Below are 14,716 nucleotides of genomic sequence, written 5' to 3'. Positions count from 1 at the left end.
CACAGAGGGACCATCTTGTACCAGGCTCTGAGGTCCCCATACTGGGGACACTCGGGGTGCAGCTTGACCACACCCGTGTCTCCCCACCCAGCTGCGCTCCCCTGGCTGGCTGCCCCCCACAGGACAGTGCAGCTGTGTGGCCCTGGGCAACTGATGTGACTTCTTATTGCTCCTTTGTGCCCACATCACAGGTGCAAGTGTGCGGAGAAAATGAGGGGCCATGTGTGAGGTCCCCAGGGCAGTGTTCACCCAGCCCGAGTGCAAGTCACTGGGGCACTAAAAGGTGGGGTTGTGTCGGCTCTAACTTTGGGCAGGTCACTTCACCTCTCGGGACCCCCTCACCTCCCTTATAAAACAGGACACTTCGTGTTTGGGTCTTGGGAGCAGTACTTGGGTCAGAGACCAGGTGACTCATCAAGTCACTGCTGGTTAGGGTTGCAGACCCTCCCACCCCCACATTTTGCTAAAACCAATGGGTACTTAAAGTTCCCTGAGAGATCCCAGGGTTAGGATAGACAGGTAAGGGCTGGCCCGCAGGTGTTGGGGGAGGCAGGTGCTTGGCGGAGAGGTGCAGGTCCGTCCCCAGCCCCTGGAGTGCACGGACTTCTGCTACAAGAGCTGTGCCTGTTGACGGCCACTCGTCAGATCTTGCTGCGCCCTGTCCCCAGCCTGGTGGGAAGAGCAGCTGAGCTGCGTCTGAGGGGCAAAGCATGGAGAGCACACTACATGGCAGTGGAGAGCTGAGTGAGGGACTGTGACCAAGTGGCCCGTGACTGCACACGTCCAGCATAGCACTTCAGAACCAGAGTGGGAAGGGGGCTCTGGGCGCCTGCAGCAGCAGACAGACAAGCTCTCCCTGAGTGAGGGCATCCCAGAGGCCCGCACGCAGCTGTGGGGACTCCTGGGGGACAACCCTTCATCTCCCATTTGAAATGTCGGTGTAGCCTGGACTTTGTAAGGTGGCCCATTTAGTGGGAAGACCCAGCTCTGGCCAACTGTGATCCTACGTCCGCCCCTTCCCTTCCCTACCCCCCTCCTCCTGTTTCTAAAGATGAGCTGGGCGGGCATCCAAAGGGCCTTGTCCCCTAGAGATGGTAGAGAGCTAGAACCTCTCTGCAAAGCCACTTCCCCAGCATGGGCGGGCTAGCTGCTCAGTGGCCAGTGGTTCCCACCTTCCCCAACCAGCAGTGCTGCCATAACTCTGTCTGCAAGGCTGGAGCAAGTGGGTACTCTAGCGGTCTTGCCAAGAGCGGAACCAGGCTCGGGGTTTTGATGAATGATTGAAAACTAGTTAGCGGACACTCTTTTCCCAACACCTGGCCAGAGCGTCTCAGCATCTTTAACTGTAACCTGGATGAACTTCCAGGAAATCCCACAGGATTTCATGCACTCATCCAGTCATTCCTTCCCCACCCCTGAGCACCCACCGTGTGCCAGGCCCTGAGCTGGAGATATTACAAATCAGACATGTGCGGCCCCTGAGCAGCTTACAGTCTGGGGAGGTTGGGGATGCAGTCTCAGGGGCAGGGGGAGCGGTCACAGGATGACCCAGGGCCCCGTGGGGACAGAGCGAGAGACCCCTAAAAGTAGCCTGGTGGTCAGGCAGGGAGCGCTTCCTGGAGAAGGTGAGGCCTGGTGTGGGGAGTTGGCCAGTCAGCGGAGGGGGAGGGGCATTCCTATAGAGAGCACAGGGTGTAATCAAATACCTGTGTCAGTGTGACAGGAGCAGCCAGAGAGGAGGGCCCACCCACATGTTCTGGGAATAGGGGAGAGTTTGGCCAGGACACCTGAGGTTCTTCTATCCAAGGACACGGTCCAGGCCCGTGTCTGAGTGTCATCGAGGCAGGTGTCGGGTGGCTTTACCAGCGGGCTGCGGCAGTGGGCATTCAACAGGTTTGTGCTGCATCTGCCAGCCCTGCCCCCAGTGTCCCATCACTGGAAGGCATGTGGTGCCAGGGAGAGGGCTGGGCTTCAGAAGTGCAGGTGCGAGTCCCCCTACCCTCTCTGCTGCGTGGTCTTCAGCAAGCCCAGCTCCCTCTGAACTATTTCCTCACCTGGCGTCACCTGTGTGAGGTGCCGGGCACCCAGCATTGTTCAGGACACACCGACCCCTCCCTCCTCCAGGCTATCTCCTCAGGCTGTCTCCTCACACACAGAGGGACCAGGAGGGAGGGGCCTTCCTCCTCCAGGCCCCAAGGAAAGGCGGCATGCAGCCTGGTGTCCAGGTATTGGTGGGGCCAGGCAGCTGGCTCGAACTGCCTGGAACCCAGTTTTGCTCAAAAAGGGGGTGATTTGGGATGGCGGTGGCGAGGAGGGCAGCCATCGCGCTGAATGCTGAACAGCCCCTGTGGCAGGGCTCGGCGCACAGGACAGGCCCCAGCCCCAAAGGCCGTGGAAGTGGAGCCAGCCAGAGTGCTGGGCTGGGCCTCGGGGTGCCCATCTGCCCAATGGGAGCGCTGGTCACACAGATGTGAAGGGCTTGGCCTCCGAGGATGAACCGGGCGGGGACACGGGTCACCAGCCCCATAGACCACAGAGCAGCACCACTGAACATCCTTAGAAACGTTTAATCGGCAACCAACCCCCACGGAGTCTATAGGCAGAGTGAGGGTGCGTGACCCGCCCACACGCCAGCCCGCAGAGCTGGCCCAGCAGTGCCTCTCTGAGCAGTCTGGTGCCAGAACGAGCCAGCGTGGAACCAGACAGCTGTGCCTCGGTCCCATCTGGTGGGGATCAACTGGGCTGCGTCTGAGGGACAATGCGTGAAGAGCACACTAAATCGCAGTGGGGAGATGAGTGGGGTGTGGGGGCAGCGGACAGCTGAGTAAATGGATGGTGGTTGGGGTGGCAGGGAGAGGCCCCAGGGAGGCTGGAATGACGACTGACCACCTGCACCAATGACTCCATGTGTCCTCATCCAAGAGGCCACTCCTCCCTGGCTCATGTGACACTCGGGCCAACCCCAGGCTGGTCACAGCGGGCCCCTTGACCTTCTCTGGTCTGCAGCTGGGCTGGCGAAGCCCAAGCCCCGCTGACTGGCTGAGGAGAGGCTCCCAGCTGTCCTGGGGGACAGCTCGGGTGGGACACTCCCCTTTGCCTCCTCTAGCTACTACCCATGACCTCTGGAAGCTGCTAGCAGGATGGCCCCCGGGGCGTGGGACCAACTACTTGAGCAGGCCCCGGGTGAGCCTCAGCGCGGCTTCGTAGGTGACAAAGACCACCATGTTGACGGGGAAGGCCCGGCAGCAGTTGAGCACCAGTCCCTTGAAGAGGACCCTCGGCCCCTCCTCCCGGACACTGGTCACCACACAGTGCAGGAGGCCCCGGTAGCGCTGCTGGCCTTGCCCGTCCGCCTGCAGGCGCGACTTGATCACGTCCATAGGGGTGGCCACAGCCCAGGCCAAGACCCCTGCGCAGCCACCGGCCAGCAGCACACCCAAGACGTCTGCAGGGAGAGACCATGGCTGCCTTGATGGAAAGCAGATTGGGGCCCCAGAGGAGCGCGGGAGGGGCCCCCAGGGCAGGGCCCAGCCGTAATGGAGGCCTGAGCTCACTCCACCAATGTGACTCATCCAAGGCCACACGGAGTGGGCCTATCCCGACCCTCGGTGTCAAGGGCTCTGAGGCCTCCCTCTGGACGCACTTGGTACTACATAGTATGCGCAAGACTCCCTCACGCCTGCTCAACCTGCCTCGGTTCCCACCAGCTGAGCCTGCCCCCACTTCCCAGGCCCCGGCCCCACCTCACCTGGCTGGCTGTGGCCAGTGGGGGTGAGCCACTCGCAGAGGATGGAGTAAGAGAGGAAGTAGGTGGCAAAGGAGTGGCTGTCCCTGAAGAGCAAGGCCGAGCTGCCCTTGTAGAGGCCCCGCAGCCCCTCCTCACGGGCCACCGTGGTCAGGCAGTGCAGCGGTCCGCGGTACTTGGGCCCAGGCACTGGACTAGCAGGGAGCGCAGGACACTGGGGGGTCGCAGCCGAGGGCCACGAGGCCGAGGATCGCCGCTGCTGCGTCTGCGTCTGCGTCTGCAGGCGAACCTTGGCCACCTCAGTGGGCGACGTCAGGAACACCTGGAGCAGAGACGAGGCAAGCATAAGGAGGGACCAGGTCTGCCTGCACACCCTGGACCTGGCCCCGCCGTGAGTGTCATGTTCCCCACGGTGACATCGGGGAGCCTGGACCCCAAGAAGCTTCAGGCTGGCCCACGGCCACCATGGAGCGGGGTTCAAAGCCAGCTCTGCCCACCCACCACAGCCAGAGGCTCCTTCCTGGCACAGAGCAGGTGTTAGGAAAATGTCTGTGACTCTGGTTCATGAAAGTATTTAATCATATAATTAATATGCTAATGACATAGTAATATATGATTTAATTCATGTAAGTATTTAATACAAACATAACACACTTAGTGTACCACGTTTCCCCGAAAATAAGACCTCGCCGGACCATCAGCTCTAATGCGTCTTTTGGAGCAAAAATTAACATAAGACCTGGTATTATATTACATTATGTTATATTATGTTATACTATATTATATTTAATTATATTATATGTTATATAAGACCCGGTCTTTTATTAAAATAAGACCAGGTCTTATATTAATGTTTGCTCCAAAAGACGCATTCGAGCTGATTAATGGTCTGGCTAGGTCTCATTTTCAGGGAAACATGGTATTTAATAATATTAATGTATGACATATGATAATATTAGTAATAAAGTTGGTTGCTATTACATTGGAGTTCATACGTGTCAGACTCCATGCGAGGGCCTTTCCTCTCATGACCTCACTTCACCCTCACCATGATGACTCTTACTGATGAAGAGACAGATGTTCAGAGAGGCTCCCTGGTATGCTCACGTTTCCTTGGCTAGCAAGCGTCAGCTGAGTCCTCACCCATGGTCCCCCAGCCTCCATCTAGTCTCTGTTCTCACTGAACCTCAGTTTCCCTGCCTGCTGGGCTTGGTGACCTCTCAGGACCTCCCAGCCTATCCCTATCCCAGGGCCCCCTCATTGGCCCCACTCACACGGACGAGGCCAGAGGCGAATCCCGAGAGCGTGATGTCGGTCCTGGCGGGCTTGGCATCGGCACTGCCATACCGGAAGCGGCAGATGTGTGAGAGGCAGTGGCGGAAGGTGCCGAAAGACACGGAGGACACGAGGGACACCGTGCACACGGGCAGCGAGAGGCCCCTGTAGAAGCCCCACACCTGGTGGGCAGGTGGATGGGACCCGAAGGCCCGAGTCAGGGGAGAGGGCCGGCCAGAAGGACAGGGCCGGTGCTGGCCCTCCCTGGCGGCGGGACCTCAGGCACGTGTGAGCCCTGTAACACAGGGCTCACAGTACTCAGCTGGAGAGGTCGTGATGGGGGAACTAAAGAGCTACTCGACCCAGGGCAGCTCTTTGATGACGAGGATGGTGAATTAACAGGCTTCATTGCTGCTACTTTCCTTTTCCTCATCGCTGGCTTGCACTGAGTGCCAGGTTCACTTTGGTACATGTCTGAGTCCCTGCTCGGGACAGGTCTCTGAGGACCCTGGGGACCTGACACCTCCACCCAGCACCACTGGTGCCCAGCCTGGAGGGCTCAGAGGAATCCAGGAGGTTGGTACAATTATTCCCATTCAGAAGGTGAGAGAAGCAAGGCTCAGCGAGGGGCTCACGCCTGCATGGCTGGGTGGTGAGTGGCAGGCATGGGACCTGAGGCCGATATCCCCTGCCCCTCACCCTGGCCCCAGGCCTACCCGCTCTCGGCGGTACATGTCGCGGACACACCACCAGATGCCTGTGTACTTGGGCTCCGTCTGGATCCTGACCTATGAGAGAATCAGACTTCAGGAAGGGGTGGCGCCAGGCCCAGCACAAGGCCAGCAGGCCCTCGGGGAGGGGAAAAGCCACCCCCTGACTGTCTGTCATGCTGACAGACACCCTATTTAAGAGAAGCTTGAGGCCCAGGGCTGAGAAAGACGGTTGAGGACTGTGGGGAGGGGTGAGGCTGATTCGCTTGCTGGAAAGGTCTTCTGGCCGTAGGCGGGTGCAGGAGAGTCAGGGGGTGGCCTAAGCCTGGGGAGGGGCCTTGGGGTGGGTGGCGGAGGCCCATCGTCGTACCTTCAACGTGTCCAGGGGGTAACCTACAGCAACACCACAGACGCCTGGAAGGAAAGCAGAGGGAGAAGCCTGAGCACGTCTCAGGGAGAAGGAGGGTGAGCCCTGCCCATGCTCCCACTGAGAGCAAACCCATACTGGCTCTTCTCCATAGCTCACACCATAGCTCATCAACTTCCGTTTCACAGACGAGGAAACCGAGGCTAAGCGAGGCGAGGTGACTCCTGACCAGTTGCCAGTGATTCCTCCTTCCCCTAGTCTTGGCCCATGGGTGCCTCGTTCTGAAAGTCACGGAATCTCCTTGGCCTGCCCTCCGGTGTCATGTTTTGGGAGAACTTCTGGTCCAGCATTTGCTAGGCCCTGTCTCAAGGCCAGGAAGCATTAGCCTTCAAGCCTCAGGCTGTGAAGGGTTTGGGGGTGGTAGGGGCACAAACCAAGCAAAAGCTTGGGAGGTGGGAGAGCCCAGTCACCCCAGGGCTCTGTGAAGGCCTTCCCAGAACCACAAGTTTGCATGGGACAGAGTGAAAGGCAAGGCTTCCTGGACTAGGGCCCTCTGCTCCCTACAAAGGGGTGCCTGGTGCCAACATCCTGTTCCTGCCTCCTTTCCTTTTCCCAACATCCAAGCCCCAGCACTCCCTCCGGGAAGCTGGAGAGGGAGCAGGCAGGTCCCTGCGGTTTACACACACACACCCTGGGGGTGGGGGCTGAGGGCCATCTGAGGACAGTGAGGCATGTGAGGGCTGAGTCCTATTTACTCTATATCCTAGAACTCAACAAAGAACAAAGTGAATGAATGAATGAATGAATGAATGAATGAATGAATGAATGAATGAATGAACAAAGAGAGTGAAGCAAAAGACTGACTGACTTTGGTAGAATTACCATCCGTGACCCTCACCCATACCTCACCAAACTCCTACTCATCCATCACCTCCTCTCTGGAGCCCTCCCTCTCTCCTGTACTGTGGGCTGCCCCTGTACCAGGAGGCATGTTGACCAGAGCCCCTGTCACATGGCTTTGCTGCTGTCCCACAGCATGCTATTTCTGCCTCCAGAACTGGAGTTCCTCAAGGACAAGGCCCGTGTCTGGTTCCCGTGACCCAGGGCTCAGCAAAGATCAGAGGTCCTTTCCACCCAGGCCTTCTGTGGGCTCTAGGGGAAACAGGCAGGACACTGGAGCCGGTCCTGGCTGTGTGATCTTGGGTAAGTCAAGCCCCTTCTCTGACCCTCCTTAGGAGGCTAACGTCCAGGGCAGCTGCTGGTCTCAGGCCTGGCGCACCTCAGGAAGCCTCCTGGTGAGGCCAAGGCCCTGGTGTTTCCTGGCTCAGTGCTGCCTTCCCCACCCCACGCTGTTCCCAGAAGTATATTGACTGGGAGCTCACTGCTTTTCACATGATAAACAAGGCCAAGGGTGCCTTACCCAAAATAACCTAAGCCTACTGGGTGGGAGCTGGGAGGAGCCGGAGCCTGTCCTGAGCCTGCTTCCCAATGGGTCAGATATTTGTCTGGACCAGTCTTTCGCAATAAGCCCTTTTCCCAGAAGTGAAAACAGTTGGTGGGCCCAGGAAGGCCAGGACTGCACACAGTACCAGCTGGTGGGCGGGGCTGGGGCTCAGCCAGGCCCTCCTCCCTCCACTCGCCCCCCCAGCCCCCCGCTTCCAGGCAGTGTCGTCTGTCCTCCCTCTCCTGGAGCTGCTCATCCTTTCCCACGGCTCAGCCACCCCTCTGTGCCCGTCACTCCAGCCTCGACTTGGCCCAAGCAGTGGATGGGCCCCAGCCACCCAGCAGCCCTCACCCCTGGATCTGCCCCTCAGCCTCCCGGCTGAGCCCCCAGGCCCGTGCGGAATTACCCCACCTCCACCTCCACCCAGCCCTGCGTCGCCTCCCTGAGTCTCCGGGGAACCTGCTATCTCCTCCTGGCACCCGGCAGCCATGGCCCGCACCAGGTCCAGGTCCAGAGTGTCCCCTCAAACCCCACGCCTGCCAGAGGCTACCCTCCAAGGCAGAGCGCCCCCCAGCTCCCCCTGGTACCCCTGGGAGCAGCAGTTCCCTGCGGGGCCCCACTGACTCTGTCTGTTACCTCCGATGGCTCCAGCAACAAAATCCATGGACAACGTGGGTGGTGGCCAAGGCCCTGGGGTTTCCTGCCTGACAGCCGCCTGATGCCACCACCAGGGTGACAGTTCCCAGCCAGCTCCTCTCAGGCCTTAAATACCTGTGGTAGAGGGCAGGGGCCAAGAGGCAGGAGCCTGACCAGTGGCCCTGAAGGCAGAGGTCATGCTGGGAAGTAAGCAGGTCGATGCCCAGCTGGACTCCCTCCTGTCCCTGCCCCAGTGCCCTCAGGACCTAGGTGTGGGGAAGTATGTGCAAGGTCAAAGCAGGTGCCAGGCTCTCAGGAAGTAGGATCCCTGTCCCCACTGCCTACAGGCCTGGGCCCCAGGCTACATCCAGACCCCTTCTGTGCGGGGTGGTCCAGAGATGTGGCTGTCGTGTCTCTGTCCCTCCAAGCCCAAACTCAGGCCTTATCTGTGGCCTTGGGCCTCCCCTGGAATTGCTCCTGCCCAGGGAACCCTCAAAGCTCCTTCACCTATTCATTCAACAAACACTCTCAGAACTGAGGCTGCTCTGGGGTAAACAGGCCCAGGGCCCATCCTCCAGGAGCTCCAGTTGGCAGGGAGGGAACGGGGATACTGGGCCACAGTGCCTGGCACTGGGGAGGCTGGGTGGAGCCCTGCTAGGAGCAGCGTGAACACCAGGCACAGCCCACTGTCTGCCCCACGCCCTTCACACCACTCTGGTCCCACACGGTCACTGCCACCACCTGTCTCCCCTGTCCCCAGGGCCCCGGCCAGGTCTGCCTCGATTCTGAGTCCTCAGGGCCCAGCACAGACCCAGCATGAAGCAGGGATCACTGAGCGAGGGGACCCAGCCCCGCAGGGCCCACCTCCAGGGCTGTCAATTTAGCTTCTAACCAAACCAGGACACCCCTGAAGACGAAGCCACTCCAACAAGAGGTCGTTTCCATGTGCTGGTCCTTCAAAATCATTGCGGCCCTGCGAGGACCTGAGGCTCAGTGTCCCCCTGACTCTCACAGGGTGCAGGCAGCCCTATCGAGCTGGTCCTCAGGGCAGGGGCCATGCGTCCTCTGGGCGGACTTGCAGGCTGGCCTTCAACAGACAGTACTGATGAGGGACAGCCTCACCTACACTGCCCAGCAGTTTGTGAGTGCGGTGAGTGGGGGACACACGTTGCCAGTGGCAGCTGCCACAGCAGAGGGCGAAGGACAGGATGCGGCCCGTCCCAGGCCATTCCTGGTGCTTGTCCTGGCTTCTAGAGAGACGCAGGCAGTCTGGTTAGGAGCCAAGCTGTCTGCATTCAAATTGGAGCTGTCACTTATGCCAGCTCTGAGACCTTGGGCAAGCCCCTTGGCCTCTCTGTGCTTCTATTTCTGGATAGTACCTGCCTCATATCTGCGACTACTCAAGGCAAGCTCCAGGTGTGTCCCTGTGGAAGTGGCCAGCCCAATATGAAGGCTGCTCTAATAGGAGCATAGGTTCTAGAAGGAAGGAGGTGAGAGGCCTGTTCTGAGCATGGCAAATACAGTGAGGGCGTGGCTAGCAGATGCTACACTCGAAAGGCCAGCACCTTAGATGATGAGGGAGCTTGAAGCATGTTGTCTAACTGAAAGAACAGGGAACTGCTTGTCCCATGTTTCCTGTATAGTGTCTAACGTGACAAATGCCACCGACCACCTGGCACTTGAACCAGAAGCCCAGGAATTGCCCTGGAGGCCTTTCCCCCTGCACCCCTAGGTGTCATCGAGTGAGACACCTAGTCTTCCGGTCAGACCTCAGACCACGTTCGCTATCCATCTGCATAGCCTGCAGCAACATCATCTCCGCTCTGAACAAGAGCTGCCCCTGCCCATGCCCACTCCCCACCCATGCAACAAACGCCGCATGCCCACTGCACGCTATGTTCCGGGCATGGGGCCACAGCAGCAAACAGGAAATGTCCCTGCCCCGTGGATCTTCTGTTCTAGGGGGGAAGACAGACACCAACACAATAAAAATACAGTCTGTCAGATGGTGGTAAGTGCCAAGGAGAGACAGCGTGGGGAGCGGACAGGGACTGGTGGGGGAGGGTCAGTGTTAGAAAAGGCAGCCCAAGAAGGTGACATTTGAGACAAGCGTGTTTTCTCAGTCACTGCAGCCAAGTTTCACCTGCCCTTTGTTTCCTGAACAAACATGCCCAATCTTTACCCTTCTCCACAGCAGAAACAGAAAACATGCCACCTCACTGTTTAAGCTGCTTTGTACACGTCTGAACAATTCCCCACCCAACTGTGAGCTTCTGGAAGGCAGTGTTGTGTCGGGTTTGTCTCTGAGCCTGCAGCTCCCAGCACGGGGCAGACACCCTGGAGTGGCTGGGTGAGTACATGCATGACAAAACGAGTCAGGGGATGGGTGGTGGGCGGGGGGATGGATGGGGGGATGGATGGATGGGTGGTAGGTAGGTGGCTGGGTGGGGGTGTATGCTACATGGACAGAAATGGATGGACCCAGGGCAGGATCACCTGCTCACACTTGGCTTGACCTGACCAAGCAGATGGCAAAGGGGCCGTCGGGTAGGTGGGCAGACTGACGTTTTGGCCAGGGAGAGCCTCTCATGGTTTGGGAGATGCTCAAGCTGGGTTTCCTGGCTCCGCCTCTCCCAGCTGTGTGACCTAAGATCAGTGCTATGACCTCTCTGAGTCTTGCATGGATGGCAGGAGACAGAGCCCATAGTCACCAGCTGGGGCCACCCCTCCCCATGGAGTCAGGCCTGCGTTAGGCCTCCTCCACCAGCACCAGAACCCCACCATGTTCCGCGCCCCCAGCCCGAGCAAGGAGGCCCAGACCATCCTCTGGGGCAGACAGACATTGCACAGACAACCGAAGCATGAGCCAATACAAAGGGCTCCAGGAAGGGGCCGCTGGCCCCACTGGGCTGAGGGTCTTTCTGGCCCGGGAGCCATGGAGGGGCTTGACATATCCTAAATGCATTTTTCCATTTTATAACAGAAGGAATAACTACAAAATATTTTTTTAAATCCAGACAGAAGAAACGCAGCCAACACAAAAAGTGAGAGCCCCACAGCCCGAGCGAGGGTCCCAGCATCCAGTCAGAGGCAGGCAAACACGAGTATTTTCTTCCCTGTCTGTTGGGGATTTGCTTCTTTTCTTTATCGGTGTGTCTGGAAGCACCTGCAGACTCACTTCCTTCTGGGCTCATCCACAGTCCCCGTGGTGTGGCCACGATGGACAGGAGGCTGAGCCAGGCTGCCCGGGTGCGGCCCTCGCCTGCCACTTCTCACTCGTGACCTGAGGGAGCCTCTAGCTCACCAGGACTTCAGTAGCCTGGTCTGTAACATGGAAATCTATGACCTACCGCCAAACAGCTTTGGAAGGACTAAAGGGCCGATAGCTGGAAAGCTCTTGGAGCCTTGATCTGAGCTCTACATATATGACCATTATGATTTAATTTGCTAGTGATGTACTCTGGGCTTATTTCCGGTTTATTACAGAAAGTGTGCCAATAAACACACTTGGTGACTTTTGTGTTTCAGTGTGGAGATCGCTGGATCAAAGACACCTGAGCTATTTTTAACTTTCTCATACTTTGCCATTTGGGCAGGATTTGGGGGGAGCAGGAGGGGCAAGGAGATTGCCAAGTGATGGAAATAGCTCAGGAGCCCAGAGTGGGCATAGGGGGCCAGTGGCATTGTCAGAAAATGGGGCTCCTTGGCAAGCCTGGACCAGGTCAGGAGAGCCCAGGTGCTCACCCAGCTCACTCTGTGACCAGGAGTAAGTCACCAACTCCCCGAGCCTCAGTGTCTTTATCTGTAAAGTGGGACAAGAGATGCGAGTCTGTACACGTGGGGCCTGGCCCTGCCATGCTCTGCCTGGATCTGAACAATGTTCAGTTGTTGCTGTAGACCCCACAGCCCCAGGCAGGGTGGAGACTCAGCCACCTTTTGGAGAGAGGTGTCTCTGGGGAGTGACAGGCTTGAGGGGTGGGATGAACCCCTACCTCAGTCCTCCGACACCCTGGCACCCCTCTGACACCGAGGGGTTAGGGTCCTGGGCCTGGGGTCGTCGAGCCTCCATGGCCCCCAGAAGGGGTCTCAGGGTTGCAAAGCGTGTGACAGGGCTTTCCCTGCTGCCTCGCCTGCCTGTACAACGTCCCTGGAGACGGCACACAGGCAGCCTGCCCCATAGTGCCAGCTCCTTCCCCTGCCCACAGAGCTCACAGGCATCAGACTCGGTGTGCCCACATCTGTGTTATGACCCAGTCTCAGAAGGGACACACTGTCATGTCCATGTTTGAAGGGGTAGGGACTCACTTTCAGGCAACAGGAGCAGCACATGCCTGAACGGTGTCCTCGCATGGACGAGGCTGGCAGGGGGTGCTGGGTGAAGCTGCAGGTGAGTCACGACTGGGAAGAACCCAGAATGCCCAGGCTGGAGCATGCAGACACATCTTGTTGGTGTAGGCACAGCACACCTGGGGAGATAATGGACCTGGAAGGGCAGTGGCAGGTGGAGGATGAGAGGCTGGCACGATACCAGGGAGGGGGCGCTGTCAGAACTAGCTGGGAAGGAAACAGAGAGGTGCATGTGGACGGGAAGCCCTGAAGGCAGGCTACCCCAGACACCCTGCTGGCACACAGACGCTCAAAGGTGGCTGAGAGAAGCTTACCTGACACCCTTCGCCTGGACGGCAAGCCCCATGATGGGGTCACACCTGAGCCTGGCCCTGGACCGTGTGGTACAGAGCTGGGGACGGGTCTGCGGTGGGCAAAGCCTGAAGCAGCTGGGCAGGTGGCAGAGCGGGGACCATCCTCCCTGTGCAGTTGCCCCAGGAAGACACGACCAGACCAGGCACTGGCTTGTGGCTGGCAAGGTGACTGCCTCAAGCTGGGCATGCACGACAGGAGAAGTCAGGGCAGGAAGAAGGGAGAACAAGCCAATCAAGTTCCCTCCCACACGGAGAGGTTCTGGAACCAGGGACTCCACTTCAGAATGCTGAAGGCCGTCTCAGTCCCTTTCTTGTGTCTCCGGCACTCCGGAGGGGCCTGCCTGCTGTGTCTGTGACAAGCCTCTGGGCTCAGGACATGTGGTTCTCTGCCCTCTCCTGCCCACTCCTACCTCTCCATGGTGCCAACTCCAACTGATCGGCCAATTCAATCAGGGCCCTCCTGTGACCACTTCCTCCTCCCCGGGGTGCCTGCTCACAATGACCGTCGGCCTGGAACAGCCTGCTCAGCCTACCTTTTCCAATGCATGGGACGGTGGGAGCCTCTGGAGAGGGGACAGCTGGGCTGGCTCACACCAGGCCCCAGTACCAGCCCAGGGCTGGACCAGAGAATGGCTCCATGAGGCTTGCACATTGCAGGGACAACTGAATGCGCCGCAAGCATGCAATCTCCCTGTCCCAGAGTGGCCCCTCTGTCCTAACCAGGTGACCCGACTCTAGCTGGGAACCACCCCTTTGGTCTCTGGTCAGTCCAGGATGCCCCCAGGCAGCCCCCACCTTTAGCTCTGTTTTTAGACTGGAAGCCTTTGCCAAGTGTCTATTTATATCGCTCCCGTATTGGGTTTCTGGTCATCTCCTCAAATGGCCGAGCAGTCCTCCCTTCAGCCTCTTGGCCCACTCCAGGCAGAGCAGGCTCAGAATGGCGCGGAGCACACGGAAGGGAGGCCCACAGCACACCTGAACCAGTAGCCCTGGGGAAACTGAGTTTCCAGCTGACCTGAGAGACAAGAAACCTACCAGCAGGTGGCAACTTTGGGGTTGACTAAATTCAACAGAGAGAAGTGAATTCCTCAAAGCCTGCCCACCAAGACCCCTCTGGGCACCGTGGGCTCAGGGGCCGAGGGACCACCAACAGTGACTGACTGTCCCCACGGGGGTTCCAGGCCCTCCATCCTCTGGGGCCCAGCGAGCCACTCCAGGCTGGACTGGATGAGGGGCTGGAGAGACGGCCAGACAGCAAACATTTACTTACCTGGACGAGACGCGACAGGCAGAGCCGGCTCTCGTCAGTGCCAGGGCGCACACAAGTGGCTGGTCCCCAGTATCTCACCACAAGGCCACCCCACCTGTCTACTACAGCGCCCTCAGCCACCATTAGGGGACCTTTGGGGGCCAGGATTTCCCTTCTCAGGTCCAGTGAAAGATGCCCTTAGGAACCCCTTTGGACTAATTAAATTAACTCTTTTCTTAATTGCAGTAAGTTTGGTTTATAATATTATAGAAATTAACTGGGCCGGCCAGATGGCTCAGGCGGTTAGAGCTCCATGCTCCTAACTCCGTAGGCTGCCGGTTTGATTCCCACATGGGCCAGTGGGCTCTCAACCACAAGGTTGCCAGTTCAATTCCTCCTGTCCCGCAAGGGATGGTGGGCAGCGCCCCCTGCAACTAAAATTGAACTCGACACCTTGAGCTGAGCTGCCGCTGAGCTCCCGGATGGCTCAGTTGGTTGGAGCGTGTCCTCTCAACCACAAGGTTGCGGGTTCGACTCCCACAAGGGATGGTGGGCTGTGCCCCCTGCAACTAGCAACAGCAACTGGACCT

At 58.5% G+C, this 14,716-nt stretch overlaps 1 protein-coding gene across 5 annotated transcripts; it reads right to left on the bottom strand.

The window, feature by feature from the left end:
* Positions 1-2,548: 2,548 nt before the first annotated feature.
* SLC25A47 (solute carrier family 25 member 47) lies at positions 2,549-13,580 on the bottom strand. 5 transcript variants are annotated; one of them, XM_081048312.1, is made up of 8 exons: positions 13,411-13,580; positions 12,839-13,056; positions 12,483-12,660; positions 6,101-6,144; positions 5,737-5,808; positions 5,020-5,202; positions 3,749-4,067; positions 2,549-3,445 (listed from the first exon to the last, which is right to left on the bottom strand). In XM_081048312.1, the coding sequence occupies exons 3-8, from the start codon at positions 12,607-12,609 to the stop codon at positions 3,165-3,167; spliced, it is 1,026 nt and encodes a 341-aa protein (XP_080904438.1). In that variant the 5' UTR covers positions 12,610-12,660; positions 12,839-13,056; positions 13,411-13,580; the 3' UTR covers positions 2,549-3,164. The 5 variants fall into 5 exon arrangements, with proteins under 5 accessions (XP_080904438.1, XP_080904436.1, XP_080904439.1 ...); XM_081048310.1 differs by lacking the exon at positions 12,839-13,056 and having other exon boundaries at positions 12,483-12,643; positions 13,411-13,574; XM_081048313.1 differs by lacking the exon at positions 12,839-13,056 and having other exon boundaries at positions 13,411-13,569.
* Positions 13,581-14,716: the final 1,136 nt, after the last annotated feature.

This window comes from Rhinolophus hipposideros (assembly GCF_964194185.1).
Source record: "Rhinolophus hipposideros genome assembly, chromosome: 5".
In the NCBI taxonomy this organism is placed as follows: Eukaryota; Metazoa; Chordata; class Mammalia; order Chiroptera; family Rhinolophidae; genus Rhinolophus; species Rhinolophus hipposideros.
Note: the sequence above shows the minus strand (reverse complement) of the source record. Positions and strands in the feature narration are given on the sequence as shown.